At 33.5% G+C, this 25,959-nt stretch overlaps 2 protein-coding genes and 1 long non-coding RNA gene across 3 annotated transcripts in view; 2 read left to right on the top strand and 1 right to left on the bottom strand.

Moving 5' to 3' along the window:
• The window catches only part of LOC107359058 (uncharacterized), a 64,725-nt gene that overhangs the window by 27,065 nt on the left and 11,701 nt on the right, over nt 1-25,959 (bottom strand). The window lies entirely within an intron of this gene.
• On the top strand, nt 17,963-18,511 carry LOC149094672 (uncharacterized). Its single transcript, XR_016199500.1, has 2 exons — nt 17,963-18,034; nt 18,088-18,511. It is a non-coding gene; the product is annotated as an uncharacterized LOC149094672 (long non-coding RNA).
• Nucleotides 22,295-24,691, top strand: LOC149094671 (uncharacterized). The gene is made up of 4 exons (XM_089266089.1): nt 22,295-23,388; nt 23,452-23,526; nt 23,578-23,667; nt 24,650-24,691. The coding sequence occupies exons 1-4, from the start codon at nt 22,315-22,317 to the stop codon at nt 24,689-24,691; spliced, it is 1,281 nt and encodes a 426-aa protein (XP_089122215.1). The 5' UTR covers nt 22,295-22,314.

The raw sequence follows: 25,959 nt of genomic DNA, 5'->3' as shown, positions 1-25,959 counted from the left end.
GGCTATTTGAAGGAGCAGGAGGAATATATTCAGGAGGTTCAGTCCATTCATATTCTGAGGTGATAGATGGTGAAGAAGATCTTGAGGAAACTGAATGAATTGATACATTGCACTCAGAACCAAAGTTTGAATATTGTGAAGAGGTAGGAGATGAAGCAGGAGGAACGCAGGGCGCTTTAAATTCAGGCTTTCCATGTCTTAGGACATATGCCCAATCTGCTGGCCAACGAGCTTGTTGAGTTTCAACTCGTTTGCGATAGATTTCGAGAAGTCTTGAGACTTTCGCGTTTCCACACGTTCGAGTGATGTTAGCATGATTGATTCCACCAAACTTTCGAGACATTGTTTCGATGTCTTGCCAGTATGCCATATAAAGGTTCATTCCTGTTATGGCTTCGACGGCTGGAGAGTGGGGTTCAGCCTTGATGGTAAAACCAGGAAGCAAAAGAAATGAAACAAGTGAAAGAGCAGCAGGGGAACCAGAATAAGGAGAGAAGAATTGGGTAATCTCCCTGAATTTGTGCTGAAGGGCCTCTATCTCATCATCATGTAAGTCGAGAGATCTCATTAAGTTTATCAGGCCAGAACCTACGATTGCTGTTGCAGTGAGAAAGAAAGCGAGAATCTGATCTCGAATTGATTCAAAGGATTTAGCAGACTTTATGTCTTTTGGTGTTAAGCCATGGAATTGAGTATCCATGTGATCAATTTTCTCATGACGAATGAGGGATTCATAGACTATGTTTCGATAGCCATCCACGATTACTACCCAAATAGGTCGTGGTCGCATAGCTGGATTTCGTTCATCAGCAGTCCATCCTTTAACCCGGCAATACGCCATATGAACTGAAAAAGTTGTCTCAGGAGACGGATGAATTTTAATGTTTTCAGTAATTAGTTTTTCAGTTTTACTGCGAAGAGGTGGCATATTAATTGTTGTTAGAGAATGAAATTCTCGGGTAGCTACTGCTAATTTATTTTGCCTATTATGCAAATGCTTAAGACTTGTGGTGGTTGGAAAGATCTGTTCCATTCGGAATCCACGAAGCGTAGGGAAATAATGTTTCGCATATTCAAAAAGTTGATCTCTTTCTTCAGGAGAGATTCTTTCGAGAGGATTGATTCTGATAAAAGGTGTGAGTTTATCCTCAGTATCAGGAGCTACAGTCTTTTGGTATGATGGAGTGAATTTAGGAAGAAAACCTCGGGCAACTTGGACCCATTCTTCCGAATCAGTTAATAGGTAAAAGGGAACATTGGACCAGGTAATTGTATGAGGTCGGGGTTTTATGATCTTTGGATCAATTTTGGGACCTTTGATTGGCTCTAATCCAACAATATGTTGAATAAAATGTTCTCCTTCAGAGAGAGGATGAGTTGGATCTTTGAGTTGCTTGGTAGCATCCCAGAATCCAAGGCTGAAATTTGCAATTGATCTGATTGCAATTGGTCGGAGGTAAGGGTCATTAGGATCTTCATCTTTCATATGAGAAAGACAAGCCCAAAGGTTCATCTTTTCATACCACTGATTATCGTGGGATCTATGATTTTCTGGAAGGTCGAAGTTTCCAGTTTTAAAATGACTTGGAAGGAAATTTGCAATATTTTTTGGGGCCTTTTTAAGTTCTTCACGAACTGGAGCTGCAATGATTTCTTGCATAGGTTTATCTAATACGATTTGTTCACTGAACAAACCTAAACGACAACCTAACTCATGTTTGAGGAATAATTCAGGTGGGAAACTAGAGATACATAAAGTTCTTCTACATTTGAATGTAGATTTATTGTAAATTTCCAGAGTCTTTTTGTTGGAAAGGGTTTGAATGAAAGGATAATCATCCCTTTGAGAATGATATTGAAGACAGCGGGGATGGATACAAAGGAATTGGTCATTATGATTTAAGGGAAGAAGTTCGAGAGTGTAGACAAGTTTTCTCAACCAGTGGAAACATTCACGACAATAACAACTTTTGCAAGATCGGCATTCAAGAGGTTGAATACTGTATTGTTCGCAAAAGATGCATCGAACTGATTCAGCAATTGAATCAAATTCTGGATTATTGATGTGAGCTTTGACTAAACCATGAGGAATTGGAGGTAACTCTCTGGTTTTAATTTCTGGGTTCTGGTAAACATTATCATAGAGTTTAGTTCTAATCATTTTTTCAAAATCTTTCTTAATGTTTGAGAAAACTTCTGCTTTTTTCTTAATTATTTCTCTGATTGTGAGAAAATGTTCATCTGAACAAAAGTATGGAAGAGGTGCAGTAGGGAGAGGGGCTGGATATTCATTTCTAGCGAAATTATATTCATTTGGTTTTAAATATTTATTAGGCCACAATTTACGAGTGGTATTAATTTTAGGAGGAATAATAGTGGGTTTGAAAGGGAATCTGGGTAACTGATTCGGAATAGTAGAGTCAAGTTTGGAAGGCTTACCGATACCGTGATAAGGAGTTATTTGTAAATTATTCTTATTGATTGCTCCAGCGATTGGCTTCTGAACTTTATCAGCTTTATCAGCGTCCTTTTCCTTCTCTTTCATAGAGTCTTGAGGTGGTAAATCAAATCGAACAGTCGATTGGGTTCTTTTGGAAGTACCAGGAATCAGAGGCTTAGCAAAATTTTCTTCTTTCCATTGATTCGGTGGCTTTTGGTAAAGTTGATGAGAAAGAGTTTGAGGGAAAGTAGTACTTGGAGCTCGAGGTTCTCGACTCAATCGAATGGCCAAAAGTTCATCTTCATCATTCGAGTCATCACTCAACACATTAGACTTAAAGTCATAGTTCTCCTTGGTGTACTTATGATTCGGTGGTGGAGGCGAAGGCAATTTAGATGATTCAGCTTGAGCTGATGAGTTCAATGATGATGAATTCACTGGATGATTTCGAGATTCATTTGAATCACGATTCAAATCTTGATGAACATTGACTGCAGTTGGTTCGTCAGAGATTAATGACAAAAATTCCATAGATGAAGTTCGAGTGTTCGGATTACGAGGAACTCTTCGAGGAACGTAAATGATGGTATTTGGATCATCAGAGTATGAAGCACGCACTAATCCTTCGTCAGGGAACATGTTGAGAGGAGTCGGTGAAGGACTTCGAATTCGATTCGCAATTGAAGGAGGCGTAGGAATTCTGATAGTTTTCCCTGAAGGAAGAACCTTTTCAATAATTGTTTTCTTTGCTGGATTCATGTTAAAGCAATCGAGAAAACTTGGTAAACTTGAATCAAATTGAATTGAATTGAACACAAAATTAAAGGAGTTTATGAAAAACTTAGGAATAGTCTTAAAGGACTGAATTAATTCACAAGAATTGAAATGAATTTGGAAAAGTTTTAAGAAAAACTGTTGAATAGTTCTAAAGAACTGAAACTTGAAATATCCTTTGAGGGATGGAATGGAAAGATAGACTGGCAGAAGTAAAGTGTTGAAGAAATCGGAAGGTGAGGAAAATTTTGGAAATGAATTTGAAAGTAACTGAGTTGAAATGAACAGGAGAAAGGATAATGAATATTCTATGAAGAATTGGAACTTTAAGTTCAAATGGAAAAGATTAAAACAACTTAAAACAAGTTGAAAGTTGAAAGTGTTAAGTAGAGTTGTGGTCGGATTAAGGTAAAAATGGAACTTAGAAACTAATTTTCTAAAGTTGGAGACTTTGTCTGGTCTTAAGAGAGACGAAGAGTGAAGTGAAAGGTTTATGGATTCTTTTGTTTTACTGTTGGTAACATTGGTACAAGGGGGAAAAAATTTTATTTTCCCTTGATTGCGAGGACAATTCTCATTGGTTAAAAAATTGGTTAAATCAAAGTTTGATATTGTCAAAAGTTTATCTTTACCAGGCTTTGTGATTTTTACCGCTGACTTATTGATAGCATAACAAGAGTATAACACATAAGTGTTGGCGCCTAATTTTAGGTTTCTTGTCTGGGCTCTGGTTTGTCTTTTGTTAATATCATTTAAATGATTACTCAAATTTTTATTTTGATGGGAAATTTCTCTGTCTGCTGTAATATACTTTTTTCTGGGTTTGGGCTTCTTTGCTTTTATGGGAAACTCTTTATCAATATAATTTGAAATTTCTCGAGAATTTGAATTTGGATTAATTGTTGAATTTAAATCAATATTTGAATTAAGATTTTCTGCACTATCAGAATTGTTTGAATTTAATATCTCTTGAGAGATGGTTTCTGAAGCTAATTGTTTAGGAATTGTATTAGTTTTACTTAAAGATATTTTCGGTTGGCTTTTACTGGTTTTAAATATATCTTGAGATATACTTTTAGCTAAATTTTTATCTGAAGTTGGAGTTGTTTGATTTAAAGATGAATCGAAGGGAATCTGAAGAAATTTGTTTAAGTTAAAATCATCTTTGGAGATGATTAAGGGGGGCTCTAATTGTTCTGAATTTGAATCTGTTTGAGGGTTGTCTGGGTTGAAATCTAAATCTAAGTTTGAATTTGAATCTGGAAAAGTTAAATCACTAGAGTGATCAGTTAAATCATTAGAGTGATTATCTGAATCAATTAAGGAATCAGTCATTTCAGTCTGACTTAATTCAGTTTCAGAAACTGAATCAGGCAAATTAAATGTTTCTGATTCTAAGTATGAATCGGGATTAAAATATTGATTTTTCAATTTAATCATTCTTTCATTGAGCTCACCTCGGTAAAGTTTTGTATTGGAAACATTTGCGCTGAACAAACCTAAATCTTCAGTTTCTAACAAAAGAAGGGAACCTTTTTGGATTCCACAGACTAGATAAGGGCCATGAAATTTCTCTCTAAGTTTCTTTGCTATTGATGAACCTACTGATTCATTTTTTACAAAGACAAAATCGCCTAAGCGATATGGGGAAGATTGATGCAGAGCTTTCGTTCGATTAATTTGATAGAGTTGTTGAGAATGGAGTCTGGCGTAGGCTAACCTTCTAGCTTGATTTACATTAAAGTAATTGGCATCAGGGAAATCTAATAGATTGTCTAAGGGCTTTCTCGGATGTCTTCCATAAACTAGAAAATAAGGGCTGAATCGAGTAATTTTGTGGACAGATGAATTAATTGCAAATAAAGACGCTTCAAGCGTATTCTTTAGATTCTTAGTATTATTGGCAATCACATACGATCTCAATCTTTCAGCAATCGTACGATTTGCTCGTTCGACTATACCTTGAGATTGAGGATGGTAGGGATTTGATTTCTCATGTTTAACTCCATGTTCCTTGAGGAACTGATGAACAGCTTCACTTGTGAAGTTGGTTCCTTGGTCAGTTTGTATAACTTGTGGAAATCCATGAGTTTGAAATACTGACTTTAACAAATCTATAACTGTTTGAGCTGTCTGATTGTTAGTAAGCTTTGCGATGACATATCTTGAAAGTGTGTCAACTAATACAATTATATATTTCTTAACTTGATTAACCATGATAGGGCCTTGAACATCCAATTCAAATCTTTCAAAGATTTCTCGAGGAATGGGTTTAACTGAGGGATCTACGTAGATGACGTTCGTAGGTTTTGCAATTTGACAAATCATGCAATTATCGCATAATTGTTTCACCATATCGTAAAGATATTGACACCAGAATCTTCTTGAGATTTGAAGATAAGTTTTCTCTGGGCCAAAATGTCCACCTAAGGGGCTCTCATGTTCATAGGAGAAGATATCTTTCAGGAGATGAGAGTCAATTACCAGACGTGAACCAAAGGGTGTATTAATATCTTTCCTATAAAGCAGGCCATCTCTAAGGACATAGCGTTTAACAGCAATTGGATCGTCAGAGCGATAGAGAGTGATAATTTTCTGGATATCTGGATTGTTAGCTTGAGTGGAACGAACTTTGTCTTTCCATATACTGAATTCAGAAGGTGAGGGATTTGAAGAAGTTTTGATGTGAGAAGTTTCAGAGTGAGTTGAATATAAGATAGCTGGAACATGATTTAAATCATTTAAATGAGGTATTTCAGCAAAGCAAAGTGCATTTAGACCAATATCGTAATAGCGATTTTCAGAAGGATCAGAGATATAATCAAGTAAATAGATACGATCAAGGAATTCTTCTTCAGGGTCGATAGTTTTACGATGAGACCAGAAATTTTGATAACGGGAAAAGCAGTCAGGAGGATGAGTAGAGCCTTTTTTATAGACAACTTTAAAGTTGTAAGTTGACAACATAATTGACCAACGTTGTAATCTTGAATTTTTGAAATTAACTTTAGTTAACTGGCAAAGAGCGTGATGATCTGTCTCAATGAGAAATAGATCTCCTTCGAGAAGATAAAGAGGAGCAGCTAATGTTGAGAAATTAGGAATATAGCGGGAGAAATAATTATAGCAACCAAGAATGCTTTGTAATTCTCGTACATTACGAGGATATGGGAGATTTTTCAGAGCTTCGACTTTCTTGGGATCGGGTCTAATTCCTTGTCCAGAGACAAGATGTCCAAGAAGTAATATCTCCTCAAAACCAAAATGGCATTTTTCCAATTTAACTTTGAGGTTAAATTGTTGTAGACGATCTAATACGAGTTTAGTATTATCAAGCAAATCAGGAAAATCTTTTCCTACGACTGGAATGTCATCGAAATACCCAATGCATTTCTGATAGATTAAGCCTTCTAAGACTTTATTCATCAATCGTTGAAAAATGAAAGGTGCACTGGCCAAACCCATTGGCATACGCTTATAGTGGTATTTACCATCAGAAGTGACGAATACGGTTTTCTCTCTTTCACCTGGAGGAAGCTCAATTTGGTGATATCCTTGAGCTAAGTCAAAGATATTGAAATATTTGCCTCCTCTAACGACTTCTAAACAGTCGTCTATTCTGGGCATAGGATAACGAGGGACTTTGGTGATGCGGTTAAGTTTTCGGTAATCAATTACCATTCTAAAACTTCCATCAGGTTTAGGGACCAAGAGGGAAGGTGAACCACCAGGAGCAGTACTATGCTCGATAATGTCGTTTGCAAGCATTTCATTTATGATCTTTTTAAATTCTAGACGTCTATGGATAGCACAATTGTATGGATTCTGATTAGGGATCTCTTGATTATCAAGATCAATTTTAACTGGACAAACTGAAGCTGGAACAAGTCCCAAATCATTTTTTGATTGTGAGAAACTTGTTTGAAAAGAATCAATTAAATCAGTTAATTGCTCTTGCAATCCTTGAGGTAATTCAGGATTGATTCGGGCTGCTATTTTTTCTCGGAAAGGTTGAATTTTGATTTCTTTATACTCTTCAGGAGTAATGAATTCGCATTTAGCCATATGAGCAGAAGTATTTTCAATTTGAACAGGAATAGGAACAGGCTGAGTTGATTTTGGACGGGTATCAATTATGTAATTATTTTCAGTATTATTATTAGGAAGAGTTGTAGTGTCGAAGATAAGTTTAGTTTCATCTGGGGTACAAAATCGGAAGTAGAAAGTAGGATCAAGTGGAGGTGAATCTAGGGATTCAGAGCAGGTAGTTTTATAATTTTCGCCATCGGATTTCAAAGTGAAATAATATAAATGAATGAACGCATTTCCAATCAGGCAAGCTGGCTCAAAATCTTTAACAATATGAATTCGGAAAACTCTTGATTCTGCCATAGCGGGATGTTTTACAACAGCGTAAGCAAAACCTTGAGACGGGACATATTGTTTTGCAGCGATTCCTTTTAATGTTCGAGTATAAGGAATGATATGAGCATCAAGTTCTTCGGCGATGCTAGCATCAAGGGCTGACAAAGTAGAACCAGTATCAAGCAATACACGACCTTCTCGGACCAATTCACGAGTAGGTTTACAGAGTTTAAAAGTTGCTTGAGGCATGTGAGACAATTGAGTTTCACCCAACTGAGTTAGAAGAGGAACAGTTGGAACTGAGGAAAGTGTCCAAAGAAGTCCTGGGTTTCTCAAAGCATCAGCTTGAGGTTCAGGAGGAAGAGATGTAGCTAAATTGGAAGATGATGGCGTGTTTGCAGGAGAAGTTGCACTTGGAGGTGCAGTAATTGCTCTAATATTAGGATTGGTAGGATTATTAGAAGTGTTGGAACGATAATTTGGATTATTTTGGGGTCTAGTTCGACATTGTTGAAGGGTATGACCGGGTTTCTTACAATAATTGCAAGTAACTGTGTTTGAATTTGAAGTTTGATTAGAACGGTAGGGTTGAGAACGAGTGTTTGAATTTCTATGATCAGGTTTTCTTAACAAGTTATTGAGAGTTGAAGTTTTATGAGGTTGAGAGGAATTGGATTTGTTTTTGTTATAAGTTTTTTGTTGTTCGGCTTCGAAATGCTTTCGAATAAGTAAATTAGTTATTTTGGGAAGGTCATCATTGATGCCTAAAGTATTAACTTCAGTGAGAATGTAATAAGGAAGGTGATTTAAAAGTTCATGCTTGAATACCTCTTCGGTATATGTTCCTACAGCTTTAGTAAGCGAAGTTCTTAATTTTAGCAAATATGTATTAGGATGATCGGTTGGATTGTATTTGAGTTGTCTTAATTGAAACTGAGCGGAATATTGCATCGCAGGAGTTTTAACTGCATTAATGATTGCTGTTATATACTCTCTATAAGTTCTAATAGTGGGATCTAAAGTTTTAGAAACAGCTAAAAGTTCATGAGCTAAAGCCTTTTTAAAACATCTCAACCGAGTAGCATCGTCAACATTTTCTTGAGCGAGTCTTTGCTCAGTATTTGTGATAAAATCTAAAGCATCTTCACCTTTCTTAAACTCAGTAACATGAGGATCAGGTTTTAAATTGGAAAGGGCATTCAAGAGAAATTGAGAATTGAATTGTGATTCATTTTGTGGAGGGGAAGCATTACTGAATAATGGGGAAGCTTGAGGAATCGGAGTTTCAGGAGGATCAACAATGTTAGCACCTAAGGAGTTCAATATTTGAATAAGTTTGCGTTGGTTAGCAGTGGGAAGAGGAATGGAAATAACTTCGTTAAAAGTTGTTCGAAGCATAGCTTCGCGATTACGACCTAAAGTTCTTATGACGGTCTTAATTTCATCCTCTGTGAATCCTTGGCGTCGACATGAGCTCATCCAATCAGGAACTTGAAAAGTAGTTACTTCTTCAATTGGTAAACCTTCGATCTCTTCATCGCTGAGCGAATCTCCAAGCCATATTAGATGTGTTTTGATACACTCGTACAATCGCTTTCTGGCCAGACAAGCAATTGGCGTACTAACATGCCATGAAGTTAAGATTTCGGTAACCTCTTCTGAAGTCATCTCGAAGACAATAGGAATGTCTGAAGAAACATTGAATTTTTTTCTTCTAGTAGCTGCCATTTGAGTTGAATTAGTAATGCAAGTAAATGTTCACAATGATATCACTTAAGTGATGGTTAAAGTTGTATGATGAATGAAGTCAATTAGAGTTGGAATAAGAGTTCGGAGTTGTGAATAAGAGTTCGAGTAGAACTGGAGTTGAGTTAAAGTTGAATCGGAATAGAAAGTTGAATTGACTTTGTAAGTTTGAACAATGTTCAAAGTTTAAGGAATGAGTTCAGAGAACTGGAGTTGAATTTTATTTAAAATTGAAAAGGATTGAATTGTTTGGAAGGAGTATTCTTTGAAGAATTGGAATTGAATTAGATTCAAGAAATGGTGTATATCGAAATATTCTTTGAGGAATAATCGTAAAAACTTGATACAATTTTACCTTGTAAGAGCTAATGAATAGCTTTGGGTACTTGAGTGATACTGACTTTGAATTAAGTTGAGTAAAGAAGATTTCGATGAATCTTTGAGAATTGGAATTGAACAGTTCAAGAGAACTGAGTCAGGCACTAAGTAAAAATGGCACGGCGAGTCCGATATTCTAGAGTTTGAAGGACACAATGGTTTGAAGCTTATAACCTTCAGGAAGGTCAAACTGAGTCAAGCAGGGGGAACACAATAAAACACATACACAACGAGATAACACAAAAGACGATCCTGCCGTGGTCGCCAAGTGAAAGGTCGGTTTACGGTAGCTATCTGAATAGAAGGCTGCACAACTTGCTTTCACTACAAGTTTTGAGTTCGTATCACGGATCGCTCTTGTGAGTTCTCACTGAACAGATGAATTACTGTGAACTTTAGATATCTCTTTAGAGATGGAATACACAAATCAAGAATACTGAGAGTTATACGAGAATAACTTTATTAAACGAAATTAAGAATATTGTGAATTTGAATAAGTTGAGATTTCTTGAGAAATGAGAAGCTAAACAATTGAGTTGAAAAGCTTAATGATGGTTTACAAGAATGGTTTAAGTTGACTTACAAATGAATTTGTGAAGTGAATCAAAAAGTAAGATAAATTTGGTTTTATACCAATGTTGAAACAAAGAGTAAATTTTGGAGGGAACAGTTGGAGAGTAAAAAGGTTTCTCTGTCGAGCTTTGTCTAAAGTTGGCTAATCAGTACGAGTGACTAAGTTACTCTTATCAGCTAATTAGCACTACCAAAGCTATATGGCTTTTACCTTGGTGACATGTCTTGAGACATAAACCAGATACAGATATCTCTCTAGAGATTGTAGCCTTTTTAGTGTAAAGGGATTAGACAGAGGTGAGTTATTAGGTTGAAAATGTTAACCATAAAGAAAGAGATTTTTACCTTTCTTTCTTTTTGTGCTCAAATTTTGCAACTTAATTTTGTGGGAGGATTAACCAGGATTTGTGGTCAATTTACATGGTTTAGGAATCTGAATTTAAGAGTTAAAATAAACAAGAACTGCATTTTGAGTTTACAATTAGGGCTGAATTATATTGTTTGAGCAATTGGGTATCTGAGGGCTAACAATTAAGGTTTGATTTAAATGAATAAAATGAATTTAAATGAATTAAATGAAAATGAATCTAGAGATTCGAGTCAAGGAGTAAAGCAATGAATAAATTCAGTGGGTAAGATTTCTACCTTACAGACGTTACCTGGGAACGGTCTATTCATACGGTCAAAAAATAATTTTTATTTTAAAAATATCTAAAAATAATTTAATTCAACTCAAAAAGATCTCAACCTAACATTAAAACAAACAGAATTACTAAGAAATTCATGAAATGGTGAAAAACATGTGAAAAACGTCTAAACAATTTGCCTTGAAAATAGACAATTACACGAAAGAGTCGCATTTTGAGAGGGATTACTGTAAGTGTTACATCTGGCGTTATTGGTGACTTTAAGACTTTACGCAAAATAAAAAGAAACCTTACTAGACAAAGGATTCGTAGCTATTCGTAGCAATTCTTATATTTGAATACCGAGCTTGATCTCGATGGAATAATATTTATGAGAAAAGAATATCAGTGAGTTTTCCCATCAACAGATGGCGGTTAAAGACTTTATTCTTATCCACAAAATGAGTCGTTCATTGCCTTCAGCCATGTTATTGCTTGTACAAGATTTTTCTGAATATTTAAGTTCTTTGATTGAATTAAAACTGTCCTTAATGCCATGCAGCGTGGGTCATGAATACTTTGAATAAATCTCGATTGCAACTGATAAGAGTTTCTGTCATCAAGTTACGTTATCAATAAATCGTTGATATAAAAAAATGATGAGGTAACAAAATGAGTTAAAGAAAACGAAAAGAAATTTTCATAAAAATGGACAAGAAATTAAATTAGGAAGTTATCTGAGTTCAGAAGATTTTCATTTCAACCTTTTCTGTCTTAATTGCATTTAATAAATGGCGGTGATGTCAAATTTTTTAATCTACTTGACAAAGGTGTCATTAATAATCAAAATAAAATTAAAGACGCAAAAAACCGAAAAATTATACCTAATTATTAATACATAGCTATTACAGACTAAATGTAGCTCCATTTTTTATTGATCATCTCTTAATTGAAGTTCATCCATTTGAATTAAAAATTAGATGTGGAAATTTCAAATAAAATATAAAATTGTAACTTTATTCACGCGATGAAATCAATATTTCGAAAAAAATATAAATGGAGAATCAAATCATGGGTATAAATATAAGAGCAACTATGAACTTTTCTTATTTTGTTTTTACAATTAAAATATTTCAAGTTCACAGTTAAAATGCTTCCTGTTAATGAGATCAAAACTAGACAGCCAAAGATAAACCTATTTAGCCGTCTACTTTACGCTATTATTGGCTGGCCTGCAATAGATATTGAACATCATGAAGCTGTGAAAGCAATGCAAACATTCATGTTTTTCGGAAAGCTTTTGCTCATCTATCAACCTAATCCAAATGCAGATCATCCAATACCGCCGACTAAATGGTTCACCTATTTGTCCATCACAATTGATCTATTCACTTTGACTACTGTTATCCGTTTAATATGTGGCTTCTTCACTGATAATCTATTAACTTTGGCTTATTTGGGCGACCAATTCAACGGCATCAGAAATGAATACGCACTTCGAATGTTAAGTGTTTGTGGTGTAATTTGTTTGGGCGGCTGTAGAGCAGTATCGTGTTACTTGATTCGCAATGGATCCCTTAATTGGACTAAAGTGATTGATAAAGCAATGATCAATGGATGGATACTGAAGTGCTCAACATGAAGGAATTATATTGCTTGAAATGGAGACAACAGAGTGTTTTCATGGCACGACAAATAGTTACTACCTCAATCATCGTTGCCCTAATTTGGATAACATGTTTCTATTATTTGATGGTCAATTGTAAAACATTTCACTTTGCGCTACAAAATGCCGCTATTTTGAGTTTATATACATTTTGGCAGGTAACCGCGCTCATTGCAATCATTTGGTTTGTACCACAAGTTACTTGGATTGGTTTTCTTTATGCTATAGCCTTTTTTTATGTGATTAACAAATCAACTGCGATTAATAGCGATTTACAGACATCAGCAAAGTCGAAACACATACCTGTTTCAGCATTGAAAAAACTTTGCAACCAGAATATTGCATTTCTCAACGAATTTGACAATATCAATCGCTTGATGCGCTACATTGGTTATTCTGCTTACAATTTTGTAAGTGTAGCTGGTCAAGCTGCAATGCTTTACTCATACTTTGGGTTGTTTGGAATCCCGTTGGCTGATCTTTGCTTGGGGATCATTGGGTTAAATACAATATTTCAAATCGGTTTGAGTTCATATCTAGCAGCTAAATCAGTAGCTAAAGTATGCATAATATTTGAAACCATACAATCGGCATAATACACTAGTTTTTAATATAATTTTATTTCATCAACAGATTGGCCCCTCTTATTCTCATTATCACAAGATTTATCAAAACAATTATAATATTGGACCAAGACTCAAACTGAAGGTAACTCATACCCATCAATAATGGTGTTCAAGCAGTGAGATTAAAATAAACGAAATATTGTTTTGACAGTTGCTTGCTAATTTGGATCGATTGAGCAGCCCGTTCGTAGGTTTTTGGGTCGGGGAATCATTTTTGAATGATAAATACTCGTTCATTACGGTAAATATTTATGAATGCTTAGTAGATTAATCATTTCGTTGCACCTCATAATTTACTCCAATGTTTTTTTTGCTTATTACAGTACCTATGTGAAACGTGCTCCAATATGATGCTCATAATTGTCACGCTGTCGAACTTCATCTGGTAGATTTTCTGCCGTATTTTAATGCGGCCGATCAAATCTGCCAATTCGCACAATAAAAAACCTTTTCTGACATGATTTAATAACAATCCAGCTGCACAAGTTTTCTGTCGTTTGTTAAAATATTAATTAATAAATTAAAATTCAATGCGCATAAAATTTAATCTGAGAAAATTTCTGTATAATCGAGTGATTGAATCAATAAATTTTTTAAGATGAAATACACAGATCGACATTGTCCAAATTATCAGATCTTGCAACCACAGATGTGAACAATATCACAGGTCGTATAACCAAATGAGCAGCAATGAAAATGGAGCTACTAGAACTCGCTTAGCGACTGTTACTTGTTTGATGTCCCAGCTTATAGACAGTTTTCTAGTGAATTATTACCGGTTGTTATTCCAAATCTCATGGTTCGAATTACCAACGAAAAAACAGTCCAGTGCTATTAGGAAAAAATCACAATTTTGTCAATTTTTAGATGCAAGTTAATATCTTGAATAAATCTTGGGTATCCCAATATTGGATAACACAAATCCCTTCAACACATTTTATTGAATTTCATCAAGAGATGAGACAAAAATGAAAAAGATAATTATAAATGAAGCTCAAACAATTGAATCGACATTTAGATATTAAAAAAATTAAGAAGAGATACGCCTTAATGGTGTAAATTTTTTCATTGTATAGCTTTAATCACGCGATGAAATCAATATTTCAATATAAATTCAAATATGAAAATAAACAATAAGTATCAAAGTAACTATCAAAGAAATCCAAATGCATATCATCCAATACCGACAAGCAAGTGCTTTATAAGTGCAAGTGCATCATTAAAATTGACCAAAATTTATCACAAGCAGTATTGAGAAAACTGTAATTTACGATTTAATTTAGATAATTTTCCATGTTCCCGAATCTAATAAACACATTGTATTGATTTTTTCATCTCATCATACGTAAATTAAACCAAAATCGAAAGGTCAATCATGCTTGAACTTAGAATGATTGGAATGACAATAACATGAAATATAATATGTAGTTGATGATGGTATTTTATGAGATTTATTTTATTTTAGCTTTAAACACGAAATGAAATCAATATTTCAAGTAAAATTTAACTATGTAATGAAATATAAGTATAAAATTCAGACTATCTATGAAATTTTCTCATTAAGTTTTTGGTTTTAGAATATTTCGATTTCAAAAATAAAATGTTGACTGTTGCTGTAGTCAAAGTATGACTCTTAAATTGAGCAGCTAAAGAAAAACAGAATTAGCGCTCTTTTTTATACTATTATCGGCTGGCCTCAAATAGATATTGAAAAAGCTAAAGCTGTGGAAGCAATCGAAAGATTCATGTTATTCGGAAAGCTTTCACTCGTCTATCAACATCACCCGAATGCAGTCCATCCAATACCACCAACTAAATGGTTTACATATCTGTCCATCACCATTGATCTCTTCACTTTGACTTCTGTTATTCGTTTCATTTGTTGCTTTTATACTGATAATCTATTGACTTTAGCTTATTTGGGCGAAATATTTGTTGGCATTAGAAATGCATATGCACTTCGAATGTTAGATGTTTTTGGTGTCGCCTGTGCGGGTGGTTTTAGAGCCATATCGTGTTACTTGGTCCGGATTGGACTAAAGTGAATGATAAAGCAATGATCAATGGATGGAAACCTGAGGTGCTCAACATGAAGGAGTTGTATTGTTTGGAGTGGAGACAAACAAGTGTTTCGATTGCTCGACAAATAGTTGGTACATCAATATGCGTTTCTTCAGTTTGGACAACATGTTTCGTTTATCTGACAGTCAGTTGTGAAGCATTCTACATAGCACTACAAAAGGCACTTATTTTCAGTTACTTTATATTTTGGCAAATAACTTTGGTTATTTCATTCATTTGGTTTGTTCCACTAGTTTGTTTAGATCGCTTTCCTTTATGGCATATCCTTTTTTATATGATTACCAAATCAAATTCCGTCTATAGTCTCTTACAGGTATTATTTAAATCGAGAGCATCCTCATATCTGGTATTGCATAAACTTCGCAACCAGACTATTTCATTCCTCAATGAATTTGATAACATTAATCGTTACATGCGTTACATTGGTTATTCTGCTTACCACTTCGTCAGTGTAGCTGGTCAAGTTGCTATGCTTTACGCATACCTCGGAATGTTTGGAATGTCATTAGCTGATCTTGGCATGGGAATCGTTGGCTTTAACACTATATTCAAAATCGGTTTAAATTCATTTTTTGCAAAGTATGGCTAAAGTCATCAACATGATACGCAATTTCTAATATTATTCATTTAATCAACAGATTGGCCTTTCTTATTCTCATTATCATAGGTTTTCCAAATCAATTATAATATTGAGCCAAGACTCAAACTCAAGGTAAGTACAATCATTAATTCTATTGCGATATCAGCGAAATATTGCCAGTTGCTTGGTAATCTAGATCGATTGGGCAGCGGGATTGATTCGTTGGTTTTTGGATCGGGGAATCATTTTTGAGGAATAATTACTCGTTCATTCAGGTAAAAATTTATTCCAACTTTTAGTGATACTTAATGATTGATGAATCTTTTAATTTCATGATTTCATTTCAATACATTGCTTTCGCTTATTACAGTATCTATTCGAAACGTGTTCCAATATGATGCTCATAACTGTAACTCTGTCAAACTTCATTTGGCAAGATGGATTCGACTAATTACTAACAAGTTTAAAAGAAACCTTTTCATACAATAACGCATGAACTCATTCAATAAAACATAGGCAGAAAAGTAAGTCTATCGTTTGTAGAAATTAAATTATCCATCTGCAATTAAAGTCAAAATAAAATGGAACAATAGAAGTTGATTGTCTCAAAAGTTAAACGCGAATTAGCTGAAAGTAATTTTTAATGTTTCCACAAATCTATAATAGTTAAAACACTTTATTGAATTTCAATCATCAAGAAATTGAGACTAAAATAAATCGAAAAGTCCATTATAATTGAAGATTAAACAGTCGAATTGACGATTAGATATAAATTGTTAAGAAGTAATACGCATTAATAGTTCAAAGTTTAGCTTTAATGATTGTATTGATTTGCACAAGCGATCAAATCGATATTTAATAGAAATTTAATAAAAAAGAAACAATAAGCATCAGAGTAACTTGAAATTTCCTCCTTAGGTTTCTACAATTAATATCTTTCAATTCAATGACAAAATGACTTCTGATACTCAACCCAAAATAAAACAGCCAAAGAAAAACGTAATAAGCGGTCTTTTTTATGCTATTGTTGGCTGGCCACATATAGATATTGAACATGCTAAAGCTGTGGAAGCAATCAAAAGATTCATGTTATTCGGAAAGATTTTGCTCGTCTATCAACATCACCCAAATGCAGATCATCCAATAATGCTGAGCAAACGATTCCTTTTATTATCCTTCACTATTGACCTCTTCACTTTACTCACTGTTATTCGTTTAATTTTTTGCTTTTTTACTGATAATCTATTAACTTTAGCTTATTTGGGTGATATATTTGTTGGCAAGCGAAATGAATATGCACTTCGAATGTTGAGTGTTTGTTGTGTTGCTTGTTTGGGTGGTTTTAGAGCAGTATCTTGTTACTTGGCACGGAAAGGATCCCTCGATTGGACTAAAGTGATTGATAAAGCCATGATCAATGGATGGAAACCTGAAGTACTAAACATGAAGAAAGCATATTGTTTGAAATGGAGACAAACAAGTGTTTTCATAGCACGCCAAATAGTTGGTGCATCATTGATCGTTGCTTCAATTTGGGTAACATGTTTCCTTTACTTGATGTTCAGTAGTACAGCATTCTATTTGGCACTAAAAAGTCCACTTGTTATCAGTTTGTATACATTTTGGCAGGTAATTGCACTCAGTGCAATCATTTGGTTCGTTCCTCAAGCTACTTGGATTGGCTTTCTTTATGGTATAGCCTTTTTTTATGTGATTAACAAATCGAATTCAATTTATAGCGAATTACAGACATCATTAAAACTAAAATATATACGATCTTCTGCATTGAGAAAACTTTGCAATCTGAATATTTCCTTTCTCAACGAGTTTGATCACATAAATTGCATGATGCGTTACATTGCTTATGCTGCTTACAATTTGATCAGTGTAACTGGTCAAGTTGCTATGCTTTACTCATACCTTGGACTGTTTGGGATGCCATTAGCTGATCTTAGCTTGGGCATCATTGGCTGCAATACAATATTTCAAGTTGGTTTGAGTTCATTTTTAGCAGCCAAATCAGTGGCCAAAGTATGCATTGACTTGCAAAATTGACATTGAAATTATGCTCTAGTCCTAAATTTAATTTTCTTTCATGTACAGATTGGTCTTTCTTACTCTCATTATCATAGGATTTATCAAAACAATTATAATATTGAACCAAGAATCAAACTCAAGGTAAGTATACTCATCAATTGCGTTCTTTGATTAGCTAAGTATTGTCTTTTCAGTTGCTTTATAATCTAGATCGATTGAACGATCCTTCGGTTGGCTTTTGGGTTGGGGAATCATTCATAAATGATAATTATGCTTTCATTCAGGTAAACATTAGATGATAATTCACATACAATCTTTCATTTTACTCAATAATTTTATCCTAATGTATTTTTTGCCCTGGTCACAGTATCTATTTGAAACGTGTTCTAATATGATGCTTATAATTGTTACGATGTCGAGCTTCATTTGGCAAGATTGATGCAAAGTCTTTATTTGACCAATTACAAGTGTACACAATAAAAAGAAACCTCTAATTGCGGATATTTATCGAAATAATGCATTCATTCAATGAAGAAAAAAGTTTCAGTTTGCTTTCTGGCAAGGACCGTGAACCATATTTCCATATTAATGCTTCAATAAAGTTAGCCTAAAATTGAATTGAAGTGATTTTTCATTTTCAATTGTGTCCATTTTCAATTCACAAGCCCTCACTCCGTGAATAGTGCAAGTTAAGTAGTGATCATACAGTGCTCCTTGATGCTATCTTAAAATCGACGTATTTGAGTGTTTTTCAGACTGTTTTAAATACATGTATTTGGGATGAAAAGTTTAGTCAGTCTTTAGTTAAAATAATATTTTCCATCAACCTGATTGAATAAAAATGTGAAACGAGAAACGTGAACATCTCGTTCACACTCCAATCAATTTGCTTTTGAATCTCTAAGAGGATAAATATTAGTTATGGGTGTACTCTTTCAACGATGAGTCTTTAGTGTGATGAAGCAAATTGCTGAATTAACTAGATCTTTCTATCAAAATGAATTGAAAAAATTAAACGAACCAAAGCTGATAAAAGAAATCGAATCATTTAAATTGATAAAAAATTAATACTCGCAAAAGTTAAACACGAATTGGCTGATGCCAACAAAACCAGTTAAAACATTTTATTGAATTTCAATCATCAAGTAAGTAATACAAAAATCAAACAGTCAATAAAAGCTCTAGCCATTGCATTGAAAATTATTAGGCATGAAAAGTGAGAAAAAGTTACGTATCAATAGTTCAAAGCTTATATTTTAAGATTCTATAGCTTTGAGCACGCGATGAAATCAATATTTCAATAGAAATTTAAATATATAAAATGAACAATAAGTATCAGAATATCAGAATAACTAGGAAATTATACTGATAAAATTAGCTCTCTGAATTCCTGTTTCATCAATAAAATGTCTATTGGTGCTGTTCTCAAGATCAAACAGCCTAAAAAGGACAAAATTAAGGGAATTTTTTACGCTATTATTGGCTGGCCTCAGATAGATATTGAACATGCTAAAGCTGTGGAAGCAATCAAAAGATTCATGTTATTCGGAAAGCTTTTGCTCGTCTATCAACATCACCCAAATGCAGATCATCCAATACCGCCGACTAAATGGTTCACTTACTTGTCCGTCACTATTGATCTCTGCACTTTGACTACAATTATTCGTCTAATTTGTTGCTTTTATACTGATAATCTATTCACTTTAGCTTATATGGGCGACATATTTGTTGGCATGAGACATTCATATGCGCTTCGAATGCTAGCTCTTTGTTGTATTACTTGTTTGGGTAGTTTTAGAGCCATATCGTGTTACTTGGCACGGAATGGTTCCCTTGACTGGACTAAAGTGATTGATAAAGCAATGATCAATGGATGGAAACCTGAGGTGCTCAACATGAAGGAGTTGTACTGTTTGAAGTGGAGACAAACAAGTGTTTTCATTGCTCGACAAATAGTTGGTACATCAATAATCGTTTCTTCGGTTTGGATAATCTGCTTCGCTTATTTGATATTCAATTGTAAAACACTCTACGTAGCCGTACAAAGTGCATTTATGTTTCGTTTGTTTGCATTTTGGCAAGTGATTACACTAATAGCAATCATTTGGTTTGTTCCACAAGTCGCTTGGATAGCTTTCCTTTATGTCATAACCTTTTTTTATGTTATCAACAAATCAAATTCAATTTATAGCGACATACAGGAGTTATTAAAACTCAAAACACTATCATATTCAGCATTGAAAAAACTTTGCAAGCAAAATATTTCCTTTCTCAATGAATTCGATAACATCAATCGCTTGGTGCGTTACATTTCGTATTTTGGCTACAATCTAGTCAGCTTAGCTGGACAAGTTGCCATGCTTTACTCATACCTTGAACTTTTCGGAATGCCGTTAGCTGATTTCGGCTTGGGAATCGTTGGTTTTAATACTGTATTCCAAATGGGTATAATTTCATTTTTAGCAGCTAAATCAGTGGCTAAAGTATGCTTTACCTTGAATTATGAAATCGATATTATGCGTTTATCCTAAATTTTATTTTATGCCGTGTACAGATTGGCCTTTCTTACTCTCATTATCATAGGATTTATCAAAACAATATTAATATTGAACCAAGACTCAAGCTAAAGGTAACTATGCTCATCAATTCCGTTGTGTAATCAGTGAAATATTGTCTTGTCAGTTGCTTTATAATCTAGGTCGATTAAGCGATCCTTCTGTTGGTTTTTGGGTTGGTGAATCATTCATGAATGATAATTACGCTTTTATTCAGGTAAAAATTTATTCCAACTCTAAATTATATCTAATTGATTAATAATTCCATTATATTCTCAACGCATTGTTTGCGCTTATTGCAGTATCTATTTGAAACGTGTTCCAACATGATGCTCATAATCTGTACGATGTCGAATTTTGTTTGGCAAAATTGATACAAACATTTTGTCTGGCCAATTAATCACAAGTTTACAATTGAAATAAACTTTTTCATTGTTCGTTGCTTGATTCAATAGCATTCAATTGAATACATAAGCAAAAAAATATTTTTTCAGTTCTTCTTTGAAGTAATATTTGTTAGAAAAGACAATCAAGTGTGTTTACAAATCAACAGATGGCGCCTTAAGACTTTTTCGTTATCCCCAAAATCAGTCTTTCAGCGCGTTCGATCGTCATTAAAGTCTCAAACTCTTGATTAAAAACTATCTTCGATGAGAAAATTTAAGAAAAAAAACTTCCTGTTCTGTGCAAGTGGTCACTCCGATCTACATATTTTACTATGGATTGATGCAGAAGAGTTAAAGATTGGTATTTGATTTATCAGATAAATGTCTCCATTATTCAGGTAAATGGTTATTCATTTTCATTTTTATCATTCATGTGGTACATGGATGTATCTGTTTATTCAAGGAATAGATGTCCTTTCTCATCCAGCTATGTCATATTGTACTCCATAGTAAAATATGAATAGAGTTGAAAGAATTATTATTATTTTAAGTGATAAATTCTAGAAATATTAGTCCACAAAGTTTTAAGGTCACTCATCAAAATCAAGAAAACTGTCGATGAACTCTAATACGGTATTGACATCTTGGTTACTTTCCAAGCTACTCGCAATTGATTCCCTGAAACGTCAAACATAAATTATGACTGTACTTTTTAATGATAATGGGTCTTTAATGTGACGATTTAACATACGAAAAATAAATTAAAGATTTGCTGAAAATAAAATTGACTTAAGAAAAATTAATTCACTCAAAAGTTAAACTCGAATTTGATGAAAAAGATTTTTGATGTTAGTTAGCAAATCTATAATATTAGAATAATAGTTAGAACATTTTATTGAATTTCAATCAGAAAGAAGTTGAGACAAAAACAAATCGAAAAATCAATTATCATTTTAGCTTGTAATATTGTATTGAAAATCAGATATGAAAAGCATCAATAGTTTAAAATTCATCTTTTATGATTGTATAGATTTAAGCACGCGATGGAATCAATATTCCAATAGAAATATAAACAATAAGTATCAGAGTAATTATTGAATTTTCGGCTTATGATTTCAATGATAATCAAACGAATGGTATACAAATTTGTCCGTCACTATCGATCTCTGCACTTTGATTACTGTTATCGGTTTCTTTTGTTGCTTTTTGTACTGATAATTTAATAATTTTGGCTCATTTGGGCGACATCTTAACATTAGTTAACTTGTTTCGTTTATTTGACAGTCAATTGCAAGACAGTCCTCATGACACTACAAAATCCATTTGTTAAATGATTGTATAGATTAGACCACGCGATTAAATCAATATTTCAAAAGAAATCTAAAAGTCATAATGAAGAATAAGTATAAATATCAGAGTGAATATGGCATTTTCTCCTTTTATAATTTCTTCTGTTCATTTCAATCGCAGTGAAGTCGCAATGTCTATTGGCACTATTATTAAATTCGAAAAGCTAAAGAAACAAATAATCGAACTTTTTTATGCTATTATCGGCTGGCCTCGAATAGATATTGAAAATGCCAATGCTGTAAAAGCAATTGAAAGATTCATGTTTTTCGGAAAGCTTTCGCTCATCTATCAACATCACCCGAATGCAGTCCATCCAATCACACCAACTAAATGGTTCACCTATTTATCCGTAGCTATTGATTTCTGCACTTTCATCACTGTTTTCCGTTTCATTTGTGGCTTTTTCACTGACAATCTATTAACTTTAGCTTATATGGGCGACATATTTGTTGGCTTGAGACATGCATATGCACTTCGAATGCTAGCTGCTTGTTGTATTACCTGTTTGGGTGGTTTTAGAGCCATAACGTGTTACTTGGTACGAAATGGATCCCTTGATTGGACTAAAGTTATTGATAAAGCAATGATCAATGGATGGAAACCTGAAGTACTCAACATGAAGGAGTTGTATTGTTTGAAGTGGAGACGAACAAGTGTTTTCATAGCGCGAAAAATAGTTGTTCCACCATTAGTCCATGCTTCTGTTTGGATAACTTGTTTCGCTTATTTGACGCTCAATTGTAAAACAACTTACGTTGTATTAAAAAGTCAACTTATTCTGGGGTTGTTTGTGTTTTGGCAAGTTACCACACTTATTTCAATCATTTGGTTTGTGTTTCACGTTGTTTGGATCTCTTTACTTTATTTCATAACCTTTTTTTATGTGATCAACAAATCTAATTCAATTTATAGTGAAATACAGGAATCGTCAAAATTTAAGCTTTTATCATATTCAGCATTGAATAAACTTTGCAACCGGAACATTTCATTTCTGAACGAATTCGATAACATTAATCATTTGATGTGTTACATTTCTTTTTCTGGTTACATTTTAGCTAGTTTAGCTGGACAAGTTGCTATGCTTTACTCATACCTTGGACTGTTTGGGATGCCATTAGCTGATCTTGGTTTGGGTATCATCGGCTTTAATGGTGTATTCCAAATGGGTGTAGTTTCATTTTTAGCAGCCAAATCAGTGGCTAATGTATGCATTAACACGAAAATAGCAGATACGCACGTTTTTAATACAATTTAATTTCATCAACAGATTGGCCTTTCTTACTCTCGTTATCATAGGATTTATCAAAACAATATTAATATTGAACCAAGACTTAAGCTAAAGGTGCGTATACTTATCATTTGTTTAATTATTAGCTAAATATTGTATTTTCAGTTGCTTTATAATTTAGATCGGCTTGGCAGTCCGTTCGTTGGTTTTTGGGTTGGTGAATCATTTTCCAATGATAATCGGGCGTTCATTCAGGTAAACAGTAATTTCAACTTTTAATGAAACTTTGACGTCTTTCTTACTTAATAATTTTCCTAATTTCTTAATCGTTTGCACTAATTGCAGTATCTTTTCGAAACATGTTGCAATATGATGCTCATAAGTGTTACGATGTCGAACTTCACATGGAAAAATTGATATAAATTCTTTATTCACTAATTATTTACAAATATGTAAAACAAACAGAAGCCTTTTCATGCGTAAAGGCATCTCTTTTATTCAATAAAGCATAAGTAAGAAAGTTTTTGTTGCCTTCTGAAACGAGTTTCAATATGATGCTCATAGTTGTAACCTCGTTGCTAACTCTGGCATAATTGATGAAGAGACTACGCACAATAGAAACCTCGTCAGGTAAAATTTATGTCGGCAATGCATTTATTGATCTAATAGAACATAACATAAAATCTTTCGTTTTGCAGCATTTTTTCGTCTCGAACAATTAAAGTGAAATTTTCATCAACTGTTGTCCCATCTCTTATTATTAGCAAATCGACTGAAGAATGAATGAAAGCTTCAGCTGGAAAATTGTTTTATTTTATAAAAAAAAACCAGTAAAAAGATTTTAGTTATTCTTATATCTGGATACTGAGCTTTATCTCGACTGAATAATATTTATAAGAAAAGAATTTCAGTGACTTTTTGTATTAACAGATGGCGCTTAAAGACTCTATTCGTTATCCACAAACTGAGTCGTTCATTGCCTTCAACCATGTTATTGCTTGTACAAGAATCTTCCTGAATATGTAAAGCTCTTTGATTGAATTCAATGTTGTCCTTAATGGCATGCAGTGTGGGTCATGAATACTTGAAATAATTGCAATGTTTTCCATTTTTAATGAGCAGAAACTATATCATTCATAACTGGGTTAAATCAAGATGTTGTTCAACCTCCAGAAATATCATGAAACTAATTATCATCATTTTAAAATTCTATATCATTTATTTCCATCCAATTTAGACTCCAACTATTTCCTCAAATGAAAACAAAATGTATGGATGAAATTCACAATTCTCATGTTTTCTCGTCAAGTGTTGATAAGTAGCCTCAGGAGCAAGCAATGGATTGAGTTACAATAGATTCTGGAAACATGAGAAAAGAATTCATAAACATGTTTATTATTTTTTCATGGTCAACCCTGAAAATCAATCATTTCCTTCTCAAAGTAAATTGTTTGTCCAACAAAGTCAACCAATTTTCACTCAATGTTCAACTGTTATAGACTAGTCGGAATAAAATTCAGCTTCTTTCACTTCAACCAATATTTACACAAAACAGAGGAAAAAGGAAAAAGATTATCATGAAAAATGGCGAAACATTTAAAAATGAAATGCTTTTTTTCATCGAAAAAGTTAAAACAAAATTTTGCTTTTATAACAAGGAAAACAAATTAATGGTCAAATGTTTACATTGTTGTAATGTTGAATTCATGAGAGCTTATAAGAAGTAAAATATTAGCAAAGCAAAATTGATTTGAAAAAAGCAACTTTAATCGTGAGTAAAATGTTTTCATGTGTTTCATTACATTTGAATGAACAAAGAAAAATGAATCCATGAAAATACATTTGCAAACAAGGCGACAAAAAATGAAACAAATTTCCATTCGAACTGAACCTTTTCTCAAAGAAATGATTGAAACTTGAAATTTGACTGAATCGAGTTTTCTTTCAATATCAGTTTACGTTTAAACAATTAATGATTTAGCAAAGTGATGATTAAGTGCTAAGTAGACTGTAAACACTGTTTGTTGAGCATTGCTAATCACTTTCAAATGGATTTGAAATGGTTCAAGAAAAGTGGAAGAAAATGATGAAAGGGAAAATTGAACAAGAGAAAAGTGTTTAATCAATGAACAATTGGAAATGTGAAACTTGGTTTCCATTTCAATCATCATTATATCAATCAATGGATAATCGCTATCATTTCAAAGATGATAACTGAAAAGGACAAAATCAATATTGATATTTGAACGTCAGGCAAGTTTCATTGAAAATGCAGCAACATTAATCAAAAAAGTAAAAGCTGTCAATTTATCAACTTATCAAATCAATAATTTTGCCACTTTGATAACATGAGGACAACCTCAACAATTGAATCAGTGAATGGTTAACAATTAACTAAACCAATGAACCTCAAAGACCAGAATTATTATGAGAAAATTGATGGAAAAGAATTGCACTTTTGGAAAACTCATTTTTCTACATTTCTCTCTTTTCACCAACAACTGTTTAATAAAAGTAAAAGTTAATGATTGATTAAATTGTATAATA

The sequence above is a fragment of the Tetranychus urticae genome, chromosome 1, assembly GCF_039701765.1.
Source record: "Tetranychus urticae isolate SD_2017Ah chromosome 1, NJAU_TeUrti_SD_1.0, whole genome shotgun sequence".
NCBI lineage: Eukaryota > Metazoa > Arthropoda > Arachnida > Trombidiformes > Tetranychidae > Tetranychus > Tetranychus urticae.
The sequence above is the reverse complement of the archived record's forward strand: the minus strand, read 5'-3'. Positions and strand labels throughout refer to the sequence as shown.